Here is a 23,007-nt window from a genome sequence, read left to right as displayed (position 1 = left end):
TTTGACTTAAAATAAGTTGTTAGAATTAGAAACTGTTTGAAATAAGTTTAACCAAACAGTCTAAAATAACTTTTAAAAAGCCAGAAGCCATAAGATGGCTCAAAAAAGCCTCACCAAACACCTCCCATGTAAATCTCTTATGTTGTTATTTGTGATTGCTTATTGGTGTGCTAGCCCCGTTTGGGGACTGACTTTTTTAGCCAATTAGCCAAAAAGTTACTAAATTAGCCAAAAAGCCAACAACTCATACCAAAAAGTCAAAGATTCTCTTTTCTCTCTGCTTTTTGCACATCTTTTCGTAATTAGCCAAAAAGTCATCACAAACATACAAGTTTTTTTTACCTACATTTTTAGCCAAATAGCCAAAAAGTTACTAAATTAGCCTGTTCCCAAACGAAGCATAAATAGATTATTGGATCATAACATTTTAGATTGAAATGTTGGACAAACCTAAATTGCGTATGGATTGTGCGATCGCCGTCGGAAGTCGTTGGCGGCGAGATCTGAAACCTTCAATGGTCAGCGAGATCGTTTGTCGACAACGGTAAGATCGGGTTTCTGAGAAGACGAAGAGTTGAGCACGAAGTCGACGATCACCATTAGAGGAGTTCTCATCAATAATGAAAGTGAAAATCTGAAGAGAGAGAGAAAGAGAGACATAGAGAGAGAGATAAATAAATAAAGAGAGATTCTTCGAGAGAGATAGAGATTTTGTGTGATTTTATATATTTGTATATATTTTAAGGATTTGTATATACATTAGTATAAATAGTATATTTAAAATATTTTATATTATATAAATAATAAAATAATATAAATAAATAAACAAAAATGAAACAAACAAATAATGGAGAGAGAGAGATTCTTGGAGAGAGACAGAGATTTTGTGTGATTTTATATATTTGTATATATTTTAAGGATTTTTATATATATTAGTATAAATAATATATTTTAAATATTTTATATTATATCAATAATAAAATAATATAAATAAATAAATAAAAACGAAACAAACAAACAAATAATGGAGACAGTTGGAAAGAAAAACAAAGAAAAATGAGAAAAGAAAGGGCGTTGTCACGTCTCCTACATCCATCCTCAACCATTATATATATAATAAAATATCATATTATTATATTATTTTATATATTATATTACATATAATTTAAATAAAAAATAAAAAATATATAATTGGTGTCAGCTGCCCACCACTTCTATATATATATTATTTTATTATAATATTATATTATTTATATTATTATATTTTGTTTTTTTTTTCAAGATCTTTTGCCTATATAAGGCAAGTGAAGCAATTAGGAGAGTGAGGCAGAGGTTTCGGCCAAGGGAGCCAAGGGCAGCAAGAACAAAAGAGAAGTACGAGAGTATAATTGGTATATATTAGAGTGTGGTAGTTATATGTGTGTGAGGAATTAATATTTTCTTATTTGGGTGGAGATGAAATTCTGACTAAATAATTAAGGTAGGTTGTATTTAATGTTTTTAATTTTGATTTAATTTGAATATATTGTATAATCTTTAGATTCTTTTGTACAATAAACGTTTTATTCAAATTATGTTAGACAATTATTTTCATTGCTGTATGTTAAAATTATTAGACGAGTCATACCCGGTAAAATAGGTCGTGCATCAACCTTAGTTTAGTTTAGTTTAGTTTAATTTAGTTTAATGGTGACGGTCCATGCTAAGCGAAGATGATTCATGACTTTCTAGTTTTAATATACAAATCTTTTTGACGATATATTTCTGATTAACTTACACATCATTTTATCCAAATTGATGATTTCTAAAAACTAGTACAATAATCCTTGATTATAAGGCTAGTGGTAAATTCAAAATCTTGATAAACTTCTTATTTTATTTTATTTATTTTATGTTTTATTATTTTCAAAATCAATTTTCTTAAGAAAAATGACTTAGACCCCCACCACCCTCATTGATTTTTGATTGGCTGAATTTTATTTTATTTTATTTTGTTTTGTTTTGAATCTTCCTCTCACTGCCCCCCACGTGTATGTGGGGGTGCTGGGAGTCACCTCCCACTGAGGGTCTGGAGCACTGCTGTTTTCTTAAATTACTTTAATTATTATTTTTGTATCAAAACAATTTGATTAGTCCCCGAAAATCGACACTTGATCTTAACCACTATATTTTGAAATAATAGTTATTACTTGGGTTTAAATATAATATTTTAGTCTTTTAATTACAATTTTTTTTTTTATTTTAAAAATATATGAAATGCCTCATTTAGGATTCAGCCAACCCCATAAATGACAAGTTCTGCTAAATATATTAACAATAGATGGATAGAATAACAACATTGCATGTGTAAGAATTAATGGTTATAATTAAAAGTGAAGAAATAAAAATAAAATTTTAGTGAATGTACGTAAGTGATAAGGGTAATTGAATTTTGGGTTAATTACTTTCACTTATATAGTTTGAATTAAATTTTATTTTAATACTTATTATTTTAAATTGAATAATTTTAAGTTTAGTTTTAATCTAGTTTTTTCGTCTAAATTAAAAATTAAAATCAACAATTTTCGAATCCTTTTTTTTTTTTCTAAGACATAAATTAAAAGCTAAAATTAATAATTTTAGAACCTTTATCAATTTTATAACGTGCACACATAAATAAAATTACAAAAATTTAGATAAAAAAAATTAAGGCCTTCTTTATCATCTCTTAAAAAAGTAAAAAAATCACTATCTTATTTAAGTCACATTATCTTGTTTAAATCACATCACCTCTCTACCACATCACTTTAAACTTAACTCATATTTCATAAAAAGTTAAAAAATACACTTATTTAGAACATTTCAAATCACCCATAAATTTAAATCAAAACAATAAGAATTAATGTGAAAGAAAGGATGAGCGATGTAATTAACCTTGAACTTTTTCTTTGTTTCTCTCTTCATACGCAAGAGCGAGTCCAGATCCTCTACTTTGATCTCTATGCCTGGCTCCTTACGTGGTGGGTCATGGGGCCACTCTTGGGCTCAATTTCAATGATTCAAACAATTCATGTTTAAGATTTATTAAGTGTATCATACTCGTAAATATCATTAAACTAAAAGTTTTATTAAAAAATAAAAATGCTCATTAATTTTTTTAAATATATAATTTTTAGTTTAATGATCTGAAGGCGCAGTTTTCAATATTTAATTAACTTGATTTTTTTTTATAAGTATGAATAAATTTTAAAATACAAACCATTCAAATAATTTAGCCCCGAAGTGGGCCAATAACCCACCAGGTAAGAAGACAAATAGAGAGATACAAGGAGAGGATCATTCCACAAGAGCTAGTGCTGATACACGTCTCTTCTTTTTCCAGTAACCGCCGTACCGGTATCACCGCCTCTCTCTCTCTCTCTCTCTCTCTCTCTCTCTCTCTTCCCCAATCCCAAATGTATATCTCTGTGTTGTTGTTTCATTGAGTGTTCCATTTTGATATATCTCGGACCTTTTTACTGCTTTTGTCTATCGTCTGAATTCAATGTACTACTGTTACAAGTTAATTCAATCTTGCTTCCTTTAATTAGGGTTCTTAACTAATCAATCATTTAATGCCTTAATATCTTTTTGTTTATTATTATATTGACTGAGTTTATATTTATGTATGTATTTTGCAACTGGTTTGTGGGAATCTTTTGCATGCTTCCTCTTGACACTCTGATTGGTTGCTCGGAAAACAGTGGGCAACAAAAGAAGAAGAAAGCTTGAATACCCAATCCTCTGTATTACTGTGTTCCCTGATCAAACTATGGTATTGGCTTTAGTAATGGATGTGTGTAGTGCCTTTTTCACTGAAATGCAAATTGTGATTTTTTTTCTTTTCCTGAATTTTTTCTCGGGAACCAAACAGGGGTTGTGGCCTGAAAATTGAGCTGATTTGTGTTATTGTACATGTGTTTTATGTGATAGCAGAGGAGAGTACCTTTGGCAGTGACAATGGTGAGGTTTTCAGTTCAATTCATGTTGTTATTGTGGTCATGCATTGCAATGGCAATGGCTGATGAGTATGTAAAGTACAAAGATCCGAAACTGCCGGTGGGTGTTCGAGTGGAGGATCTTCTGAGGCGGATGACTTTGGCAGAGAAGATTGGTCAGATGGTGCAGGTAGATAGGTCTGTTGCCACTGATGAGGTCATGAGGAATTACTCGATAGGTAAAAATAAAAAAAGAAAATAAAAATTCCCTTAGAATTCTGTAATTCTTCGTCTATTTTTTGCAACAGAATGAAAATATTCATGTTGGCCACAATGTGATATGAAGTAGATTTTGATATTGAATGCATTTCCGTGGTCTGTTATATTTGGGAATTAAATGAATAGAGTCCTTATTAATAGTGATTTTCATTTCCTTTGGCACCCGGTATTGTCAAATTAATATGGACTGAAATGTAGTTAATGTGACTTACACCTAGGTCTTTTGAAAATTTGTAGTTTAGTCTTATTAATAGTGATTCTCATTTTCTTTGGAACCTTGTATTGTCAAATTAATATGGACCGAAATGTAGTTAATGTGACTTACAGCTAGTTCTTTTTAAAATTTCTAGTTTTATAAGTTGAACTCAAGTTATTATGTGAAAAAATATATATATATATATATATCAGCTGCCAGTGGTGGAGCCAAGAAATAAATTTGGGGGTGGGGGTGGGGGTGGGGGTGGGGGTGGGGAAATAGTTGAAGGCGTTCAACTTGCCTTAAATTGATTCATACAGCCCTTAATCACTCATAAGAGCACTCCTAAAATTGCAGCTACGATGAGTTTTTGCCTTTAGTATGCAATAAATGGTCCTTTCTTCTTCTTCTTTTTCTTCTTCATCCTTTTTCCTTCTATTTGGCTTGTGGTTATTTTAGAGATTTCACTATGTAATTCTTTAGAGGTTTCAGGTATGTCCTTGTTTAGAGTTGTCTTTTTATTTATTTATTTTTATTTTATGTTTTGTGATTTTAGTTTATACACAATTATGTGCAACAGTGAAAACAGCTTCATCTTTGGTTCATCTTTTTGTCTACAGGGAAAAAAAGAAAAAAAAAAAAAGGGTGACTGAAGAAATGTTTCAAATGTATTTTATGTATGCTTATCAAGACTAATAGATGAAGCATTAAATCTGGTTTAGGAGGCTGCATTTGCAGAATTGCAGCAATCCTACATTTCTTGATAAACCAATCAAATAAGAAATTACTGCTAATGAAGGAATAGAGGTGGATTGATCAAAGGAAAATATACATTTTGCTCGAGAACAAGGGGATGACTATAAGAACATGGAGAAATAACACTTTGGTAGGAGAAAAAACAGTCTACACATTATGTTAAAATGTACCAAAACCTACCACTACACCTACTCCACCCACTTCACCTACTCCACCTACTACATACCTACCTCCTTTAATCTTCTATATATAGGACTCATTGTAAACACAAAATACATCAATCAATAATACATTAATTTTTACATGGTATCAGAGCAAGGTTAAGAAGCTAGTAATTCTGCTTCACCGGCGGGCGGCAGCCTCGCCTTGGCCGCCCGCCGGACCTCCACACATTCCTTCACTCCGCTGCCACAAATTCCACATCTCTCTCTCAATTTCTTTTACACTCTCCTGGCATCAAACCAAGGAGACCCACGGCTCTCTCTCCCTCTCTCTAGATTTAGTATATACAGAGAGCTATGGAGTCTAAGCCAAGCTTACTGAGGAACATTCTGGTTCGACTCTTTGTCTTCGGTGTTCTCATCATCGCCGTCCGATTCGCCTACGTCGTCACCATCAGAGGCGAATCCTGCGATCTCGGAAGCTTCTGCTTCTTTTCCTCGCCGGAAAATCTCAACCTCGTGATCGGCGTCCAAAATCGCAGGTCATCGGCGATCATTTCAAACGACGCCGCCCTGATTGCATCGTCAGCAACATGTTCCATCCCTGGACTGCCGACCTTGGTGCTCGCCTCGGCATTCCCAGGTTCTTGTTCTATGTTACAGAGACATTTGCTTTGCCGGGTCTCCCCGATGATAACATCATATTTACCAAGAGAAAAATCCCATACTGGTTTAAGGAGAAAGGAACTGGTTATGGACAAATAATTGACGAGGTCATGTTACTTTCCAACCCATGTGCACTTTTGTTTTTATTCTACTTTTTGACATACCAACTCATGTGCACCTTTTTTTTTTCTCTTTTATTCTACTTTTTGACCCATCATTCCACCACCTTCCTCTTTTTTTCTAAATCATATTTTTATCACCGCCCACTCCATGATACCTATTTATTATTATTATTATTATTATTATTATTATTATTATTATTATTATTCTTATTAAAACAAAAAAAAAAAAAAAAAAAAAAATACCAAACACCATTGCAAACCATTTACAAATTTGCACAACCAATCATATTTTATTTATCTCAGGGAACAACCCCGATCACACTTTTACACACACAAAAAAAAAAAAACAACCAAACAAACAAAACAACCATATCCACCGGCGGGATTTTTTTTTTCTTCTCTACTCTGCCGCTGGTCTCTTTTTCTTGCCTCCGTCCTGGACGGCCCTTGACGGTGTTGCCTCCGTGCTTCCTAGACCACCAAGCAAGTTGCCTCCTCTCTGCTCCTCCACTGCAGCATATGGCGGATCTCCAAATCGGAACATCACGGTGGCCTTCCGCTTCAGCTCCTTGTTTTCCGCTTTCAGCATACATATCTCTGCTCGCGCATCCTTATACATGCGTTGGAGCAAAGCCAGTTGGGCGTTTAACTGCTGCACCTCATTTGTCCTACTCTGCAGCCGGTGCGACAAGTTTGTGACCGCAGTCATGGTTTCCACACATGACTTCAATGTATACTGATTGGCCTCCACATCCGACTGCACTGCCATTCTTTGCTCCACAGATCGCATAGGAAAGTTCAACGGAGCAAACTCCGGGGCGCTTGGTTGAGGTTCCAGTGCCACCGCACCAGTTATCTCTCTTGTTGACTCGTTGAGGTCGGGAAAGAGAGTGAGTATACCGCGGGAAGACGAAGCCATTTTTCTAGGCAACAGAGTGTTACAGAGTATCTTTCTCAACAAAACGAAGAATTTTTCAGAGGTTTCTCTCAGTTTTTCTGTCTCAGCTTCTGCCTCAGCCTCAGCCTCCGTCTTGGTTAAATAGCCGAGGCAGCCACGCGTATCGCGCGCCACTTGATGCCAGACGACAAACGGGCGCGCCAGCCAAGGCACTCACGTGCCTCGCCATCATATCTGGCACGCCTTTTTATGGATTGGGCACGCCTTTTGAAAGATTGGGCACACCTTTTGAGGGTGCGACTTTTTAGGGGTCCGACAAGACTCTGTAAACTGTCCCAACATTGATTCCGGTTAGCTCCTTCATGGGTCCGACAAGACTCTGTAAACTGTCCCGACATTGATTCCGGTTAGTTTCTACAAGGGTCCAGCAAGACTCCGTAAACTGTCACAACAACTGTCACAACATTGTCTGCTACAACGGTCCGACATGACCCCATAAACTGTCTTCTACATCGGTCTGCCATAACCATACAGTCTTCTACAATGGTCTGACACGACCATACAGTGTCTCCTATCCTCTTTTATTTTATGTATTCGTCTATTTTCTTGTTTTGTTAGTCTCTCCAAACTCAAGTTGGTTAGTTCCTATCCCCCTTGAGTTTGCGGGGGGCTGTTAAAATGTACCAAAACCTACCACTACACCTACTCCACCCACTTCACCTACTCCACCTACTACTCCACCTACTACATACCTACCTCCTTTAATCTTCTATATATAGGACTCATTGTAAACACAAAATACATCAATCAATAATACATTAATTTTTACACATTATTTAATTCCACAAAACTTCCAAGAAATAAAAAATACTGTTATACTTAATACACTTTTATTCATATGGAAACAAACATTTCAACTTGCAAATTGTAGGAAATTTTTTGAAGAAAAATAAAAACATCAAGGGCTGGCTATAAATGATCTAGAGGGGCCCATATATAAATTTTTAGGGACAAATTAGAAAGGTTTCTTTATAAATAAAGGCAAAAGTGCAATTGTTAATAAGCTTAGGTGGGCAAACCGTTATGCTTATCCAATTATTCTTAAATTTTCTTTTTCACTAGTTTACTTTTAAATTATATATGCTAATATTCATCTAGATGACATATATACAACACAAACACACACAAGATTCTATGCATAAGAAACTCTAGATTTGCTATGGAACCTAGATGTTATATATTTTGCTGCTTTCTTGCTTTTTGTCTCGATTTGTACTTTTCTCACTTGGTCCTTTTCCTATTAATTCATTTTCTACAAGCTTGCATGTGTGTAATTGGCCAGCCTAAGAAATGAATGTCCCTTTTAACTTCTTGAAAAAGTGATATTACGGGAAGTTTTAGTATCCTTGTGTCCTTAATCATAATAAGAAAATGGGAATGATGTTGAGTTAGTGAGTCAGTAAAGAACATAGTTATTTGTTTGTTGTGCAGGGAGTGTGCTGAGTGGTGGCGGGAGTACACCCCTTTTACATGCTAGTGCCAAAGATTGGGTTAAAATGGTGAATGAGTTTCAGAAGGGTTCATTATCTAGCCGTTTGGGGATCCCAATGATTTATGGGATTGATGCTGTTCATGGACACAATAATGTATATAAAGCTACAATATTTCCGCATAATATTGGACTTGGAGCAACCAGGCAAGTAGAAAATTTTAATTTCTTTGAATGAATGCATTTCGTATACCCCCTTCCACGCTTCTAATTTTTCTTGTATTTTCAGAGCAAACTTGATATTGTACTATTGAAGGTCCTAGCTAATAACAATGTCGGTTCATTAAAGGCTTGATTAATTTGTATCTGCATTGACTGTTCATTACATTCCTGCAAAAACATAAAAATGGAAGCATAACTCCTAAACTTTAGTTACCTAGGCCATCTGCAAGAGGGGAAACTCAGTGATGAAGCTTGTTTTAGTTATAATAAGCTGGCTGCCCTAGCAAAATTTCATATAAACTTCTTCTCCATATGCTATCTTATTTGGCACTTTAGATTGTGCCAGTGGTAGGCTGTTTGAGTAAGTTGTTACATTAAAACTAAATTGCATTATTCTATTATACTTCACTTCACCAGGGATCCTGAGCTTTTGCGGAGAATTGGCGATGCAACTGCTCTTGAAGTCAGGGCTACTGGGATTCCTTACGTCTTTGCTCCTTGTATTGCAGTAAGTAACCATGTTATACAAACCATCAGAAATTGTCATTTATATATGGTGTTTTTAAGCGAATTTCTTTGCTTCCCAAGGTTGCAAGCATTTCATGGAACCTTTTTTTATAGGTTTGCAGAGACCCTAGATGGGGTCGGTGTTATGAGAGCTATAGTGAAGATCCCAAAATTGTTCGAGAAATGACCGACATTATATTGGGGTTACAAGGAGAAAATCCAAATAGTTCTCTTAAGGGAGTACCCTATGTTGCAGGAAGGTATGGAGTCTATTAAAGTTAAAAATAAGCTCTGTTTTGAGAAATCCAGTAAAGTTATTAACAGTATTCTCCTGATCTTGTTGACTAATAGTAGAAGCCGAAGAATTAATAGGGTGAGCCACTCTGGTTTTCATATGATATTTATGCTATAAAGCTAACGTATTCTTATATCTGATTAGCCAAGAAACTAAGCTACTTTTTCGTTTCGTTTTGTTCTGTTTCTCCCATGCTATTAATGGGTATCTAGCCTTACAACTTGATTTCATAATTAAACATTTTACCTAAAAAATCTCTTTGGTTTGTCATCATTCCTACACCAAACCTACATGATGGAATTAACAATTGCTTCATTGCCACAAATAACTCACAAAACGGCAGGAACAAGGTTGCAGCTTGTGCAAAGCACTTTGTGGGTGATGGTGGGACAACCAATGGTCTCAATGAAAACAACACAGTGATTGACATGCATGGATTGCTTAGCATTCATATGCCCGCCTATAGTGACTCGATCAGTAAAGGTGTCTCCACAATCATGGTTTCCTACTCCAGCTGGAATGGTGAAAAGATGCATGCCAATGGCAATCTAATTACTCGGTTTCTCAAGGACAGCCTAAAGTTTAAGGTAAGGTTCATATAATGCCCATGCTTGTAACTTTCTGTTAATAATTGAACAGGGGCTATGTTGCTTGGACAGTAAAAACTTAAGGCTGAATTTTGTCCATTTGCACGGATCCTTTTGTGAACAGATTTGTACATAGGCAACTTTGATGCTTGGATTTGACCACTTATCATGAAAAATATCTACTCATGAAATTTGACTTCAAAAGATATATTGCATATAGACAAAGATCAAAATTTCGTTTCGGTATATTTTTTCTATTAGGTTGGAAATGGAAACGTTTCGGAAAAAAGAAGGCAAATGAAAATGAGCATTGTTAAATATTCTTAATAGGTATTGAAATGTCTCATTGTTTCGATATGTTTCGTAGAATTCTGTTGTGTTTCAGATGTTTCATTGTAAACATTGACATTTCGGTATTCTAGTAATGTTTCATTATAGTACTCTAGTGAGGTTTCCTAGGAAACTGGATCATTTCATCCGTTTCGATGGAAAATAAACGAAAGTTTGTTCCTTGCATATGGATGTTAAGCTTGTTTATTTACTTAATTTTTGTGATCTAATTGGATGTGTTTGGATTTCAATTTGTATTTGAATGCTCCCATTGTAGTTTGTGTGGCATTCGAAGTGAAAATTTATTACCTGAAATGAGGCTATTGTGAAACTACGGGCCTCACCCTATTTAGTGGCGGCTGACATTCTTGTGTCTTCTATAAATGGTAAACATCATTGTGAGATGGCTGCCACTTTCCTAAATGACTTTATTCTAGGTAAAATAGATTTTTAAATAAAAGCACTGTAAAATGACAATGTGCCCATTGGCAGAGAGTTAGTGAATTATCTCACAAATCTAAAGAAAAAAAAAAAAACCATACCGCCTCCGTCCCAAAATATTAGTCCCTTTTGGAGAATCGAACTTTTTTTAGTAGTACAATTATTACACTTCAAAAATATTAACTTTCCAAAACTACCCTTTGGTAGTACAATAATTACACTTCAAAAATATGTTAATGAATTTAAAAAGAATGGCAAAATAGGAAATTCATGTTATTTTAGTCCTTGATTTTTTAAAAGGGACAAATATTTTGGTACAATGAAAAATAGAATAAGGGACTAATATTTTGGGACGGAGGGAGTAGCCAATTGCAGAAGTCATAGCTTTTTAATGCATGCTGAATCTGCTAATACCTTTCACCATTTTGCTATTGCCTATACCTGGGGTCCTGGGGCTATTCTGCATAGACTGAAAGAATGTTATGGTTACTGTGCTAATTATTCTGATTCGGATGAAATGGCAGGGTTTCGTTATCTCAGATTGGGAGGGCATTGACAGGATTACCACTCCACCTCATTCAAACTACACTTACTCCGTCCAGGCTGCTATTTTAGCTGGCATCGACATGGTTAGTGCTTCTCTTCATGGACAAACGTCAGCTTAAGACTGATTCACGGAATTGAAGAGGAGAATTTCCAGCCACTCCAGTATAGTTGATAGCAACTGTTAATGGAAGTGTGAATTTAACTTAAGATATTGCTCCTGGACTTACAGGTCATGGTTCCATACAATTATACTGAGTTCATTGATGACCTCACCAAACTCGTGACGCACAAGGTTATCCCTATGGATCGTATTGATGATGCTGTGAGCAGGATTTTGCTAGTTAAGTTCATAATGGGTATGTTTGAGAACCCTCTTGCTGATCTCAGCCTAATTGATCAGGTTGGAAGCCAGGTCAGTCGGTATTCTATCACCAGGTTTCAAATTTCTTGACTTTCAAACTGGTCATTCTACTGATGAGTTTGGGTTTTGCGTCGTTGAATTTAAGATTTGTGAAAAATAATTTCGATCTTTTTGTTCTAAAATGCCTTACTTATATAACTCAACTCAACATGCCAACTGCTTGGACTTGGCTTAAACAGATCCTTCTTCTCCAACTGACATGTAACCATCACTATTCCTTGGATGCTTAAAGCCTCCAATTACTCTCTAATGTTCTATGGGCCTTTTTCTTCTTCTTCTTCTTCTTCTTCTTCTTCTTCTTCTTCTTCTTCTTCTTCTTCTTCTTTTGTTTTGTTTTGTTATTTTTAAAGGAACTTTAAATTTTCATCAATCTTGCATATGAAATTTTTTTTGCTGCAGTCCGTAAGTGGAGTTCTTGTACTTGGACAGGCACATAGAAACTTGGCAAGGGAAGCTGTGAGGAAGTCGCTTGTGCTTCTGAAAAATGGGAAAAGTCCAGATGATCCGTTGCTGCCCCTTCCCAAAAAGGCACCCAGAATTCTGGTTGCAGGTAGCAGTGCTGATAATTTGGGTTATCAATGTGGTGGGTGGACAATCACTTGGCAGGGATTTAGTGGCAATAACTACACAACTGGTATGATTGATTTAATTCTTTTAATTTATTAATTAGGCTTTATAGCGTACTTTTAAATACTTGGATAATAGGTGATAAAGTTAGGATCTGCAAATTACTAGCAGCTGGGAGCTACTTTGAATGCAATAATCAGGTGGGAACTGGGACAATCTAGCAAGTCTAGTAACAAATGGATTGGACCAAAAGCATTGCATGCTAGAGTAGGAGATGGGAAACATTTGCTTTTTTTGTTTTCTCCAATGGGAGAATGATATGGTAATTTAATTTTTGTGTCACCATGAATAATGGGAGTTGTGATTATAAATTATATGCATTTAAAGACATTCTAGCGAAGAGAAATGAACATATTTGAAGAAATTATTTAAAAATTGGATTCTGTGTCAATTAGTGGTGGCTGTAGAATTTTTGTTAGGGTAGACTTTCAAAATCTTAAATTTTACAAATTATATGAAGGAAATTACATTCATCAATATATATTTATATATGTAATCTATTTTACCCATAAATGTACTAATTTAAACTTAATGGCTTTGGATATTGCTCTGTAGCTCCCTAGCTGACAAGTATAGAGAAAGAATAAAAGGAAAAGAACATTAAGCTAACCATCTGTAGTCTCTGAACAGATAAAATTCACTATAACTTCAATGGTCTTCTCCTTCTAGTTTTGGTTATTACTTTCTGAATGCGTTGATTGTGATTTGTTTTCTTATTGGCCTTAATATGTCCACACTTCCATGAGAGAGCAACGTTAAGCTATATTTGGATTTTGGATTTGTGGACGGAAAGTAAAAGAGAAGGGAAAAATTGAATGACGTAGAAGCTAAATGTTTATCACTTTTCATGTCTCTTTTCTTTCCCCTCCCCAAATCTCTATACAAATCCAAGATCCAAACACAGCCATAGGGAACTTCTTTCAGCAACTGAATTTCATTTGACAAAGCTTGTTTTTATTGGACAGGAACTACCATCCTCAATGCCATAGCTTCTACTGTTGACAAGAGCTCAGAAATCATCCACCTTGAGAACCCTGACATTGACTATGTCAAGTCTGGCAAGTTCAGTTATGCTATTGTCGTTGTTGGTGAGTACCCATATGCTGAGACTGCAGGAGACAGCCCAACCCTCACTATTGCTGATCCTGGCCCAACTGTCATCAGCAATGTCTGTGGGGCTGTCAAGTGTGTTGTTGTCATTATATCCGGTCGACCACTTGTGATTGAACCATATATTTCCTCGATTGATGCACTGGTAGCAGCCTGGCTACCGGGCACTGAAGGCCAAGGTGTGACTGATGTCCTCTTTGGGGACTATGGATTTACTGGGAAACTTTCACGAACGTGGTTCAAAACTGTAGATCAACTCCCGATGAACATTGGGGATTCGCACTATGACCCACTCTTCCCCTTTGGATTTGGACTCACAACAACTAAATCAACTGTGACAAGGTAAAGATCCATATTACATAACTGCCACCAAGTGCATGATTATTTATTTTGTTAAATATGTATGATGTTTATATCATGATTTCTTGCTACTTTTTCTTTATTTTCGTCTCCCTTTGTTCATGCAGCCATTAAAAAAAAGATTGTGACATGATTGGCATCCTTATGCAATGATTTTCCCCCCTTTTATTGCATGGCATTTATACGAGTCCTTGTTGTTTTTGTTGCATTTGAAATGAATCCGATCCTTCATCTCTTCTAGAATCAAGAACCAACAAAATTATATGCTTGTCTTGTTATTGACTCCAACTTTTTTGGCATGAAAAGTCTTTTTGGGTTATTGGTACCCCTCCAGGATGGATATTGTTTGTGAATAAATATATAAAGGGTTTAAGGTTTTAGGTTTAGGATTCAATTCCCTTCCTTCATCTTTCCTAGAATCAAGAAAAAACAAAATTTTATCCTTTTCTTGCCGTTGAGTACAACTTTTTTAAATATGAAAGTCTCTTTTGGATTATAGTTACACCTCCAGGAACTCTTGTTTGTGAATATATATATTGATAAGCCTTGTTTGTTTTGATCAAAATTTCCTTCTGTCGTAATTGGTTGCTGTCAGTTATCTCAATTATTTATCTGATGAAAGAAGTTGAGGAGTTATGTCTATTCAAGATTGATGATGTTTTCTGTAGGTCAATCTCAGCGAGCATTGATCTAAGGCCATCTTTACTTATCCTTAAGGTAATTTCACTTATCAGTTTGTATTTTTTCAGCATATTTCAAAGTTGAAACAGCCTTGAACAGTATATTTGAAATTGAAGAATGGATAAATACCATTCTTATTCCTTTCATTGTTATTCATTCCTTCTCATGAACAATCCAAAATTAGTCTTTTTTTCTTTTCTTTTTCTTTTTTTTTTTAAATGTTTGTAATACATGCTGTTGATTAGCTTCTATTAGCTTAGGATGAAAGTCAAAATAAGTTTTCATGTTTTCTTTGCTGTGGAGAATTAAACACTAGTAGTGATAAGCAAATGTTGTTTAACTGTTAGAGTACTGTATTTAGATATTTATGATGATATTAATGTCATTTCTTGTCTTAAAAAGAAAAAAAAGAAGTTATGAAGAGCTTGAGAAATTGTTTCTGGATCTAATGATTCTTTATGTTTGTTTAAAATAAAATAAGTATCTGGAAATATCTGTTTAATATAAGTAGTTTTTTTTCCCCCCAAAATTTTCAGTTTGAGATGCCGATGAAAATAGAGCCTTTTACACCACAAAGACGCAATTTTACTTTCTTATTTTTCGTGTTTTTTTGTTTTTACTGAATTTTTTTTTAATATTTTAAGCAATTTTTTTACTTTTTAGACACACCTAACATAAATACACGTAAAAAGTAAAAAAATTGTAATTTTTTTTTTTAAAATTCACTAAATATCAAAAATACAAAAAAAAATATAAGAATTCAGTAAAAAAATTTTTTATATTTTTATGTATTTGTTAATTTTTTAAAATATTTTTTCACAAAATTTTTACTTTTTAAATACATCTAAGTAAGGTGTATCTAAAAAAGTTTAAAAAAAATGTTTAAAATTTAAAAAATATTCACTAAAAATAAAAAAACATGAAAACTAAAAAAGTCAATTTTCAAAAAATTTAATTTAAAAGACTCAAATCAAGTACACTGATTAATTTTTTTCTTCTCACATTTTAATTAAAAAAATAAAAAAAATATATTAAAATAACCTATTCTCAAACCAACCCTAAACATTACACTGACTGTCAAATATGTGCTTTGAAATTAGTGGCCCTACCTTTGGTACTTAGATTAGCAAATTGGGTTGTTCCAGGAGGCAGTGCTGTGAAAGTATAATCCGCATTCATTTTGTGTTTCTAAGAGTGGCCACTGTACCCACTTGGAGTTGTAACTATCATATGTCAGCCTAGCCAAGCACTTTAGATTTAATGCTTATTTTGAAGGAGGTGTTTTGGTTATTATTTCTAGTACTAGTTCATTTTATTTCCTTCAACAGGTTAGTTATTTTTAATATTTTACTTCAGGCTAATTATATCTGAAGTGTTTTGTGAGATTCTGTAAAATAAAAAGTAATATTGGAACACATAGATTAGTGGTGACAAACGCTTTATGCATTTAGAACAATTAAACTTAAACCCGTACATTTAATTAATAAGTTTAAGCGGGTTGAGTTGAATTGTATATGGATTGGACAAATAAATCTTGCTTACTTCATCAATTTGTTTTTATAAATTTTGTTGACTAATATGACAGTAGTGGAGGTGGAGTAGTGATAGAAGTAATACCCATTTAAACAGGTTTAAACAAACAAGTACCCAACCCATTTATAGGTTTCGATAGGTTTTAGATAGGTTTAATTGGCCGGCCCTGGGCTAAGGCCAGCGAGGCCTGTGCCTACGGCCCCAAAAATTAGGTCCAAAAAAGGGTCTCAAAATTCATTATCTTATAATATATCAAAAATTCAAAATGGCCCAATTTTGTTTAATTAATTTAGGACATTTTAAAATGCTTCAAAAGTTTTATTTGGCCCAATTGATAAAAGGCCCAGTTAAAAAATATTTGTAAGTGTTAGTTGTTAGCCCAATTAAAAAAGTAAAATATAAAATATATGCATATGTCTATGGGGCCTATTTTTTTTTTCTTCTCCTTTTATGGCCCAATTATGTGTTTTTTAGTGGTTTTTTAAATATTTTGCGCAATGTTATTTATTTATTTTGTAGATACATCTATTTAGATACACTTAAAAACTATAATATTTTTGTTTTTTTTTTTGAAAAAAACAAAAAAAGTTGCCAAATACAAAAAATATAAAAAAATATGAATTGCAAACTCAAATATTTATTTTTGAAAATTCGGGTGATTTATATTTATATTTTTATAAATATCTAAAAGGCCCCAAAAAATTGTTTCGCCTTGGGCCCCCGAAAACTCAGGGCCGGCCCTTATTTTAGCTAATTATTTAAACTAACTTAATTAATTTTTAAAATAAAAAAAGACTAATTGTTGAAATTTCACTAATATAAATTTGTCCATACAAACATACAAAACCTGTAGACTGAGGAGAACAAAAAATACAAAATACAAAATAAGTTATTCTGTAATTCATTAAACAAAATTGAAAGAACATATAAAATTGCTACATACACACACGCGCACACACACATATATATATACATAATATAAAATCCTAAATCCAAGACATAAATATACAAAAATTTAAAATATATACATACATAATTGTTTGGAGAGCCTCTGGAGCTCTTCAATTGTAGCCACCAAAAAAATAAGATAGTAAAGTAACTAGCCCAATAGCTAGCCCATTGGAGTTCAAAATTAAACTTAATTACATTGGCTAAAATACCTAACAAACCTTATTTAATTATTCCCTTGGAGATGCTTTTACACATAGGAAAAAAAGTGATCAGGTAAGACAGAGATCTCGTTTGGCAACATCACTTTTTAGCCTAAAAGTCAAAAAGTCACTAAAAAATTAAAAAGCCAACAACTTATACTAAAAAGTCAAAGATTCTATTTTCTCTCTACTGTTTGCACATCTTTTTATAAAAAATTAAAAAATTATCCCAAACATACTAATTTTTTTTTATATCATATTTTAGCTAAAAAATTAAAAAGTTACTAAAAAACCATAGAGTGTATATTTTTTTTATACTTTTTAGTAGTGAAAAATGAAGTAATAAATTCACATTTAGATTTGATAAAAGTTACTCAAAAAGCATAGAGTGCTAGAGTTGCTTAATAGACAAATTCACATTTGAGTATAAATTTGTGTAAAAGATTCAGTAATGTTAGATTGGTAAATTTGAAAGTTCCAAGATGATCTTGAAAATTTGAATAAAATTTTGAGTTTCCTTTGATTTGGATTAAAAAAAGAAAGTAAAACTCGATTTAATACAAGTTTAAGTTAAGGAGTTGATAGATGCAAGTTGAAATATATATATATATATATATATATATATATATATTTTATGTTTTATTGTGACCCTTAAAATTATTGTGCTAGACTTTAATTCGTTTTTTTTTTTCGAAAATGAAAAGTATTTTTACTATTTTCATTGATTACAGAAAAATATTTTTTTTGTTGACTTTTAATTTCCATGATATTTCCTTTCAAAAAACATTAAAAAAATTTGAAATGGTTTGAAAAAGAACTGGGTTTGAAAGTTGAGTCATCCTAATAACTATATTGGACTTGAAGAAGTAATATAATATAATCCACCTAGAAAGAATGACAAATAGATAGATGCAATTTTCTGTCTTTGTTATTTTGTTTTATTTTTGTTGTCATTTTGTCATTGTTTTCTTTTCTTTTTTAAAGAATGACAAATTGATATACTATCCACATTTGGCAACCATACAATTTTTTGTTTTTATTTTTTTATAAATAGAAAAATTATTGACAATTCAAAATTAAAGCGAGTACAGCACTTTGAGAGGAATAGTCAATGTTTAATTGTGTATGTTTAGGCAGTGTTGAGAATCCAATTATTTTGGGTTTGTGTTCAAAACACTTAATACTGATACAATTTATTTAACTAGAAATGTGAATTATTTTGATACTAACGTGACTTACAATTATGTCGATTTGAACACGACACACCTAACACGATTAGTACTTTTTAAGCAACATGTTTCACCTTACATGTATATATAAAGGTAACATGTTTAAATATTAACATCCACAAAGTTGACATAAACATATCAATGTAATCTGGTGAATGATTATACACAAATGCAGAACCGAACTCCAGGGTGTAACCGGCGGGCAAGCGAAGTTGGCTGGTGTGCTCCGGCAAATGGTTGGCTGAAAATTAACTTCGATGGGGCTCTATTCAAGGAATTAAAGGCTGTTGGTGTAGGCGTGGTGATTCGAAACCATTTGGGGGAAGTGATGGCTGCTTTGTCAGAACGTCTTCCATTTTGGGTAGACTCCGATTGTGCAGAAGCTTATGCCGCAACGAAAGCAGTTGAATTGGCAAGGGATTTGGGTTTAAGTGATATACATTTGGAGGGAGATTCTTTACGCATTGTCAAGGCCTTGAGGGAGGAAGCTGAGTTTATGTCAGAATATGGTCATATCTTGCTACAAACGGTGGGTGTGTGCAAGTCTTTCAGTCGCTTCCATGTTAGTCATGTGGGCAGGCAGGGCAATGGGTTGGCCCATGGGCTTGCGCGAATGGCTAGGCATCAAAACTACCACCAAGTTTGGATGGAAGACTTACCAGCTTCCTTAATAGCCATAGCTACTTCTGATGTTTCATCTCTATAAGAATCCTTATTGACTACGTATCAATATTTATGAAAATGATTCAAACAATTTATTAATAATCCACCACGAGTTCTTCCAATGCTAAAATATAATGACAATAAAGCATTTAAGATTCTATGGCTGTCAAATTTAGGTTGCATTTGGGTTATTTGTGGGTCAACAGTGGGTTTGTCTCCACGTCTCGACCTGAATTTTTACACAAGTCAAAAGGGTTGTATTTTGATTACATGCGTTCTTAATCCTAATACAACTCATTTAATATTCGCGTTATCGAATTGTATTATATTTGTGTTCATGTTGAAAAATGACCAACCATAACGGGAACCCTTTTGATATGTTGTGTACCATATATTTTATTATTCATTTTTCTTGTGCTTGTTTCATGTTTTTGCAACAAATATTACGTAATGAACAGTTTTTAAGTTTTTTTTTTTTTGTTTTCTATATCTGTTTTTAATCAATTTTTTATTTTATTTTTTAGATTCACTTAATTTAAATACATTTAAAAATGTTATTAAATACAAATAAAATATAAAAAATTATTATATTTTTAATTTTTTATAAAAAAAAATTCATAAATATTTTATTTTTTTAAGTATATCTAAATTAAATTAATTTTAAAAAATAATTAAAATATATATAAACAAAAATCACTAAATATAACAAAGCAAGAAAAAAAAAATTCAAAATTTATTTTTAAAAATTCAAAACCAATTGGAATAAAATTTCACTTCCAAGAAACAGAATAAAAAACGTGCACACATCTCGAAAGAATTAAAAAATCATTTCAAATGAATAAGTGCCGTTTTGGGAAGACTATCAAAGCGCCACGTTTTTTATCCAACTTCAAAAAAAGCTCCTGGCCCAAAACGCAAGTTTATGCATTTGGGAAGTCAAAAAACGCCACAGTTGAAATTACAATTTGGGCCATGAGAAAAAAGTGAAAAAGTAAAAAAGTAAAAAATAAATGTCAAGTAAGGATATTTTGGTCATTTTAAAGTGATGTGACACTTTTAAAAAATATTAAACTAAAAATAAAAAAAGCCAGCTTTTTACCAACTTCCCAAATCATTTTCAAAAAAGCCAAAAAATTTAGTAAAAAGCTAAAAGTCAGCTTTTTACCAACTTTCCAAAAAATTAAAAAGTCAAGATATTATATTTAAATTATAATTATTTTATTTTTTTCTAGGATTAAGGAAAGAATCTGTGAAATCCGTCATCCGATCCAATCCAGTCTAATCCAGTAGGTTTGGATTGATTTTTTGAATCCGTGGTTCGGTTTCGGATTGAAGAATTAAAAATCCGTAATCCACGGATTGGTTCCGGATTGAACCCCACAATTACGGATTGGAACCAATCTGGACCGTATACAAATAGTCTATATTTTTATTATACATCCTCCTCCATAGTATTTTCTCTTATTGTATATAAAACCTAAATTCAAATCTAAACCGCATAATATCTTTTTTTATTACTTTTGTTTATTAGTTTTTAGTTTTAATTTGTAATGGTCTAAATACTTATGGTGAAATCAGTTTTCTTATGGTTGTTTAAATTCTAGAACAGTATGTAGCTATTATAGAAAGACATGTTACTATTGTGGAACAAATATAGCGTTATGTTTATGTTTTTATGAAATTAAAGTATTATATATATATTTTTTGTTATTTAATTATGTGAATCCGTGGTCCTAAACCGATCCAATCCGTATTTAAATAGATTGGTTCGAATTGGTTCCATGATTTAAACGGATTGGATTGGTTCCAATTTTTCAGAAACCGTAGATAACGGATTGGTCCTGGTTTTATCCCAATTCGGTCCAATCCGGACCATGCTCATCCCTATTTTTTTCTTATAAAATTATAAAAAAGAAAGTTAAAAATTCATTCTAAATGAAACTTTTTTAAAGAGTGATGTTGCATCCCTCTAATTTTGCACCATTAATTTCATCCATAATGATGTGACTCACTCCCATGTGAAATGATCTCACACTTTGAAGAAAATCGATTGGTTGTAATTGGTTGTCATCTCATTAGAGGTATAATTGGGAGTGATGAAATGCGGAGATAGGGATTTTTATTTTTTAATCAGGCTAAAATAGTAAAAAAAAAAAAAAAGTCAAACAAAAAAATTCCTTACGAAACGAGGCAATTATCATATTTTCGAACCATGATATTAAGATTTTATAAAATAAAGAACATATAATATTTTCATAGTAATTGGGGTCTCTCAATATTTTCATAGAGAAAATTCGTCACAAAAATTTTGCCTCGATAGATAAATTTCTCTAATTTCACAGGAAAATTTTGAAATTTTTTGCCATGATTACAAAGGAATTTTATCAAGAAAACTTAGTGAATAAAAAAAAATTATTGAATCTCCCCTACTATCCAAAGTTAAATAAAGATATTACAATAATTTTTCCTTCTCTAAATATGAAAGGAGGTGAATGTAATTCACCCAAACTATTTTCTTCACACTTTCCTTCCACAAATTCAAAATTTAAATAAAAGAGATGAAAAAGAGAAAAGGAAATAAGAGCACCAAATTTTTTACACATCACCTCTCTACTTTTATACACATATTTTCATAAAAAAATTAGAGTAAATTACACTGACACCCCCTGAGGTTTATGTTTATTATAGTTCCTCCCTTACCTTTTGAAAATTACATCTCTCCTCCTGAGGTTTAAAGTTTCGTTACAGATTCCCCCCTCAGCCCTTTTAATTTTTTTAAATACCAATTTTACCCTCATTAGGTAAATTATATTGGCACCCCTCACATTTTAAAAATTACAATCCCCTCCCAAAGGTTTAAAATAGCATTATCAATTGTCCTCTTAGTTAGTATTAATTAGAAAAAAAATTCATTGAAAAAAAAAATTAATTAAAAAAAAAATTGTTAATAAAATTTTTAAATTTTTGTTTAAAAATCACTGTAAACTCATTTTTTGAATTTATGTTTTCTCCTCAAATTTACAAACTGAGACAACTATTTATAAACCAAAAAAGTTATCAAACAAATTTTTATGACAGTTTTTAAAATTTTTGTAAATATAAATTGAAAACTGAAAATGAAATGGTTACCAAACAGGTCTCAGATGGTAAAAATGTCGTAAAATTAACAAATAATTAAATAAGTTACCAATGTAAGAAATGACTTACCAAAAGATTCTTAGGGTATGTATGGTTTGATTTTTAAACAATATTTTGTAAATATAAATTGAAATTTTTTTAAAAAAATATTTTTTTATTTTTTATTTCTTAACCAAATTAATTTTTAATTTTTAAAAAAAAAAATTTAAAAATCAAACCATACATACCCTAAGAATCTTTTGGTAAGTCATTTCTTACATTGGTAACTTATTTAATTATTTGTTAATTTTATGACATTTTTACCATCTGAAGCCTGTTTGGTAACCATTTCGTTTTCAGTTTTTAATTTATATTTACAAAAATTTTAAAAACTATCATAAAAACTTATTTGATAATTTTTTTTATTTATAAATAATTGTCTTAGTTTGTAAATTTGAGAAAAAAACGTAAATTTAAAAAATGAATTTACGTTGGTTTTTAAACAAAAATTTAAAAAATTTACTAATAATTTTTTTTTTCAATGACTTTTTTTCCAATGAAAGTTTTTTTTTTCAATGAATTTTTTTTGCAACTAATACTAACGAGGGGGCAATTGGTAATATTACTTTAAACCTTAGGAAGGGGATTGTAATTTTCAAAATGT

The 23,007-nt window shown here is 32.3% G+C and overlaps 1 protein-coding gene across 23 annotated transcripts; it reads left to right on the top strand.

The window, feature by feature from the left end:
* The first annotated feature begins 1,297 nt into the window (after positions 1 to 1,297).
* Positions 1,298 to 19,384, top strand: LOC114313136 (uncharacterized). Of its 23 annotated transcripts, none has more exons than XM_082870179.1 (13): positions 1,323 to 1,480; positions 3,723 to 3,793; positions 3,955 to 4,195; positions 8,526 to 8,730; positions 9,163 to 9,253; positions 9,367 to 9,512; positions 9,891 to 10,134; positions 11,430 to 11,534; positions 11,681 to 11,863; positions 12,302 to 12,506; positions 13,465 to 13,951; positions 14,638 to 14,686; positions 18,739 to 19,384. In XM_082870179.1, exons 2-13 carry the CDS (start codon positions 3,791 to 3,793, stop codon positions 19,267 to 19,269), a joined length of 2,490 nt encoding a protein of 829 aa, XP_082726305.1. In that variant the 5' UTR covers positions 1,323 to 1,480; positions 3,723 to 3,790; the 3' UTR covers positions 19,270 to 19,384. The 23 variants fall into 23 exon arrangements, with proteins under 23 accessions (XP_082726307.1, XP_082726305.1, XP_082726300.1 ...); XM_082870174.1 differs by having other exon boundaries at positions 1,324 to 1,480; positions 3,952 to 4,195; XM_082870176.1 differs by having other exon boundaries at positions 1,324 to 1,480; positions 3,723 to 3,814.
* Positions 19,385 to 23,007: the final 3,623 nt, after the last annotated feature.

Source organism: Camellia sinensis, chromosome 5 (assembly GCF_055761805.1).
Source record: "Camellia sinensis isolate YWXY chromosome 5, ASM5576180v1, whole genome shotgun sequence".
NCBI lineage: Eukaryota > Viridiplantae > Streptophyta > Magnoliopsida > Ericales > Theaceae > Camellia > Camellia sinensis.
The sequence above is the reverse complement of the archived record's forward strand: the minus strand, read 5'-3'. Positions and strand labels throughout refer to the sequence as shown.

Bases quoted from the DNA above. Each gene is read 5' to 3' on its own strand.
- LOC114313136 (XM_082870165.1), top strand. The intron at 9,254-9,366 runs GTAAGTAACCAT...CTTTTTTTATAG, and splicing joins TCTTTGCTCCTTGTATTGCA to GTTTGCAGAGACCCTAGATG. The intron at 14,687-18,738 runs GTAATTTCACTT...ACACAAATGCAG, and splicing joins CATCTTTACTTATCCTTAAG to AACCGAACTCCAGGGTGTAA.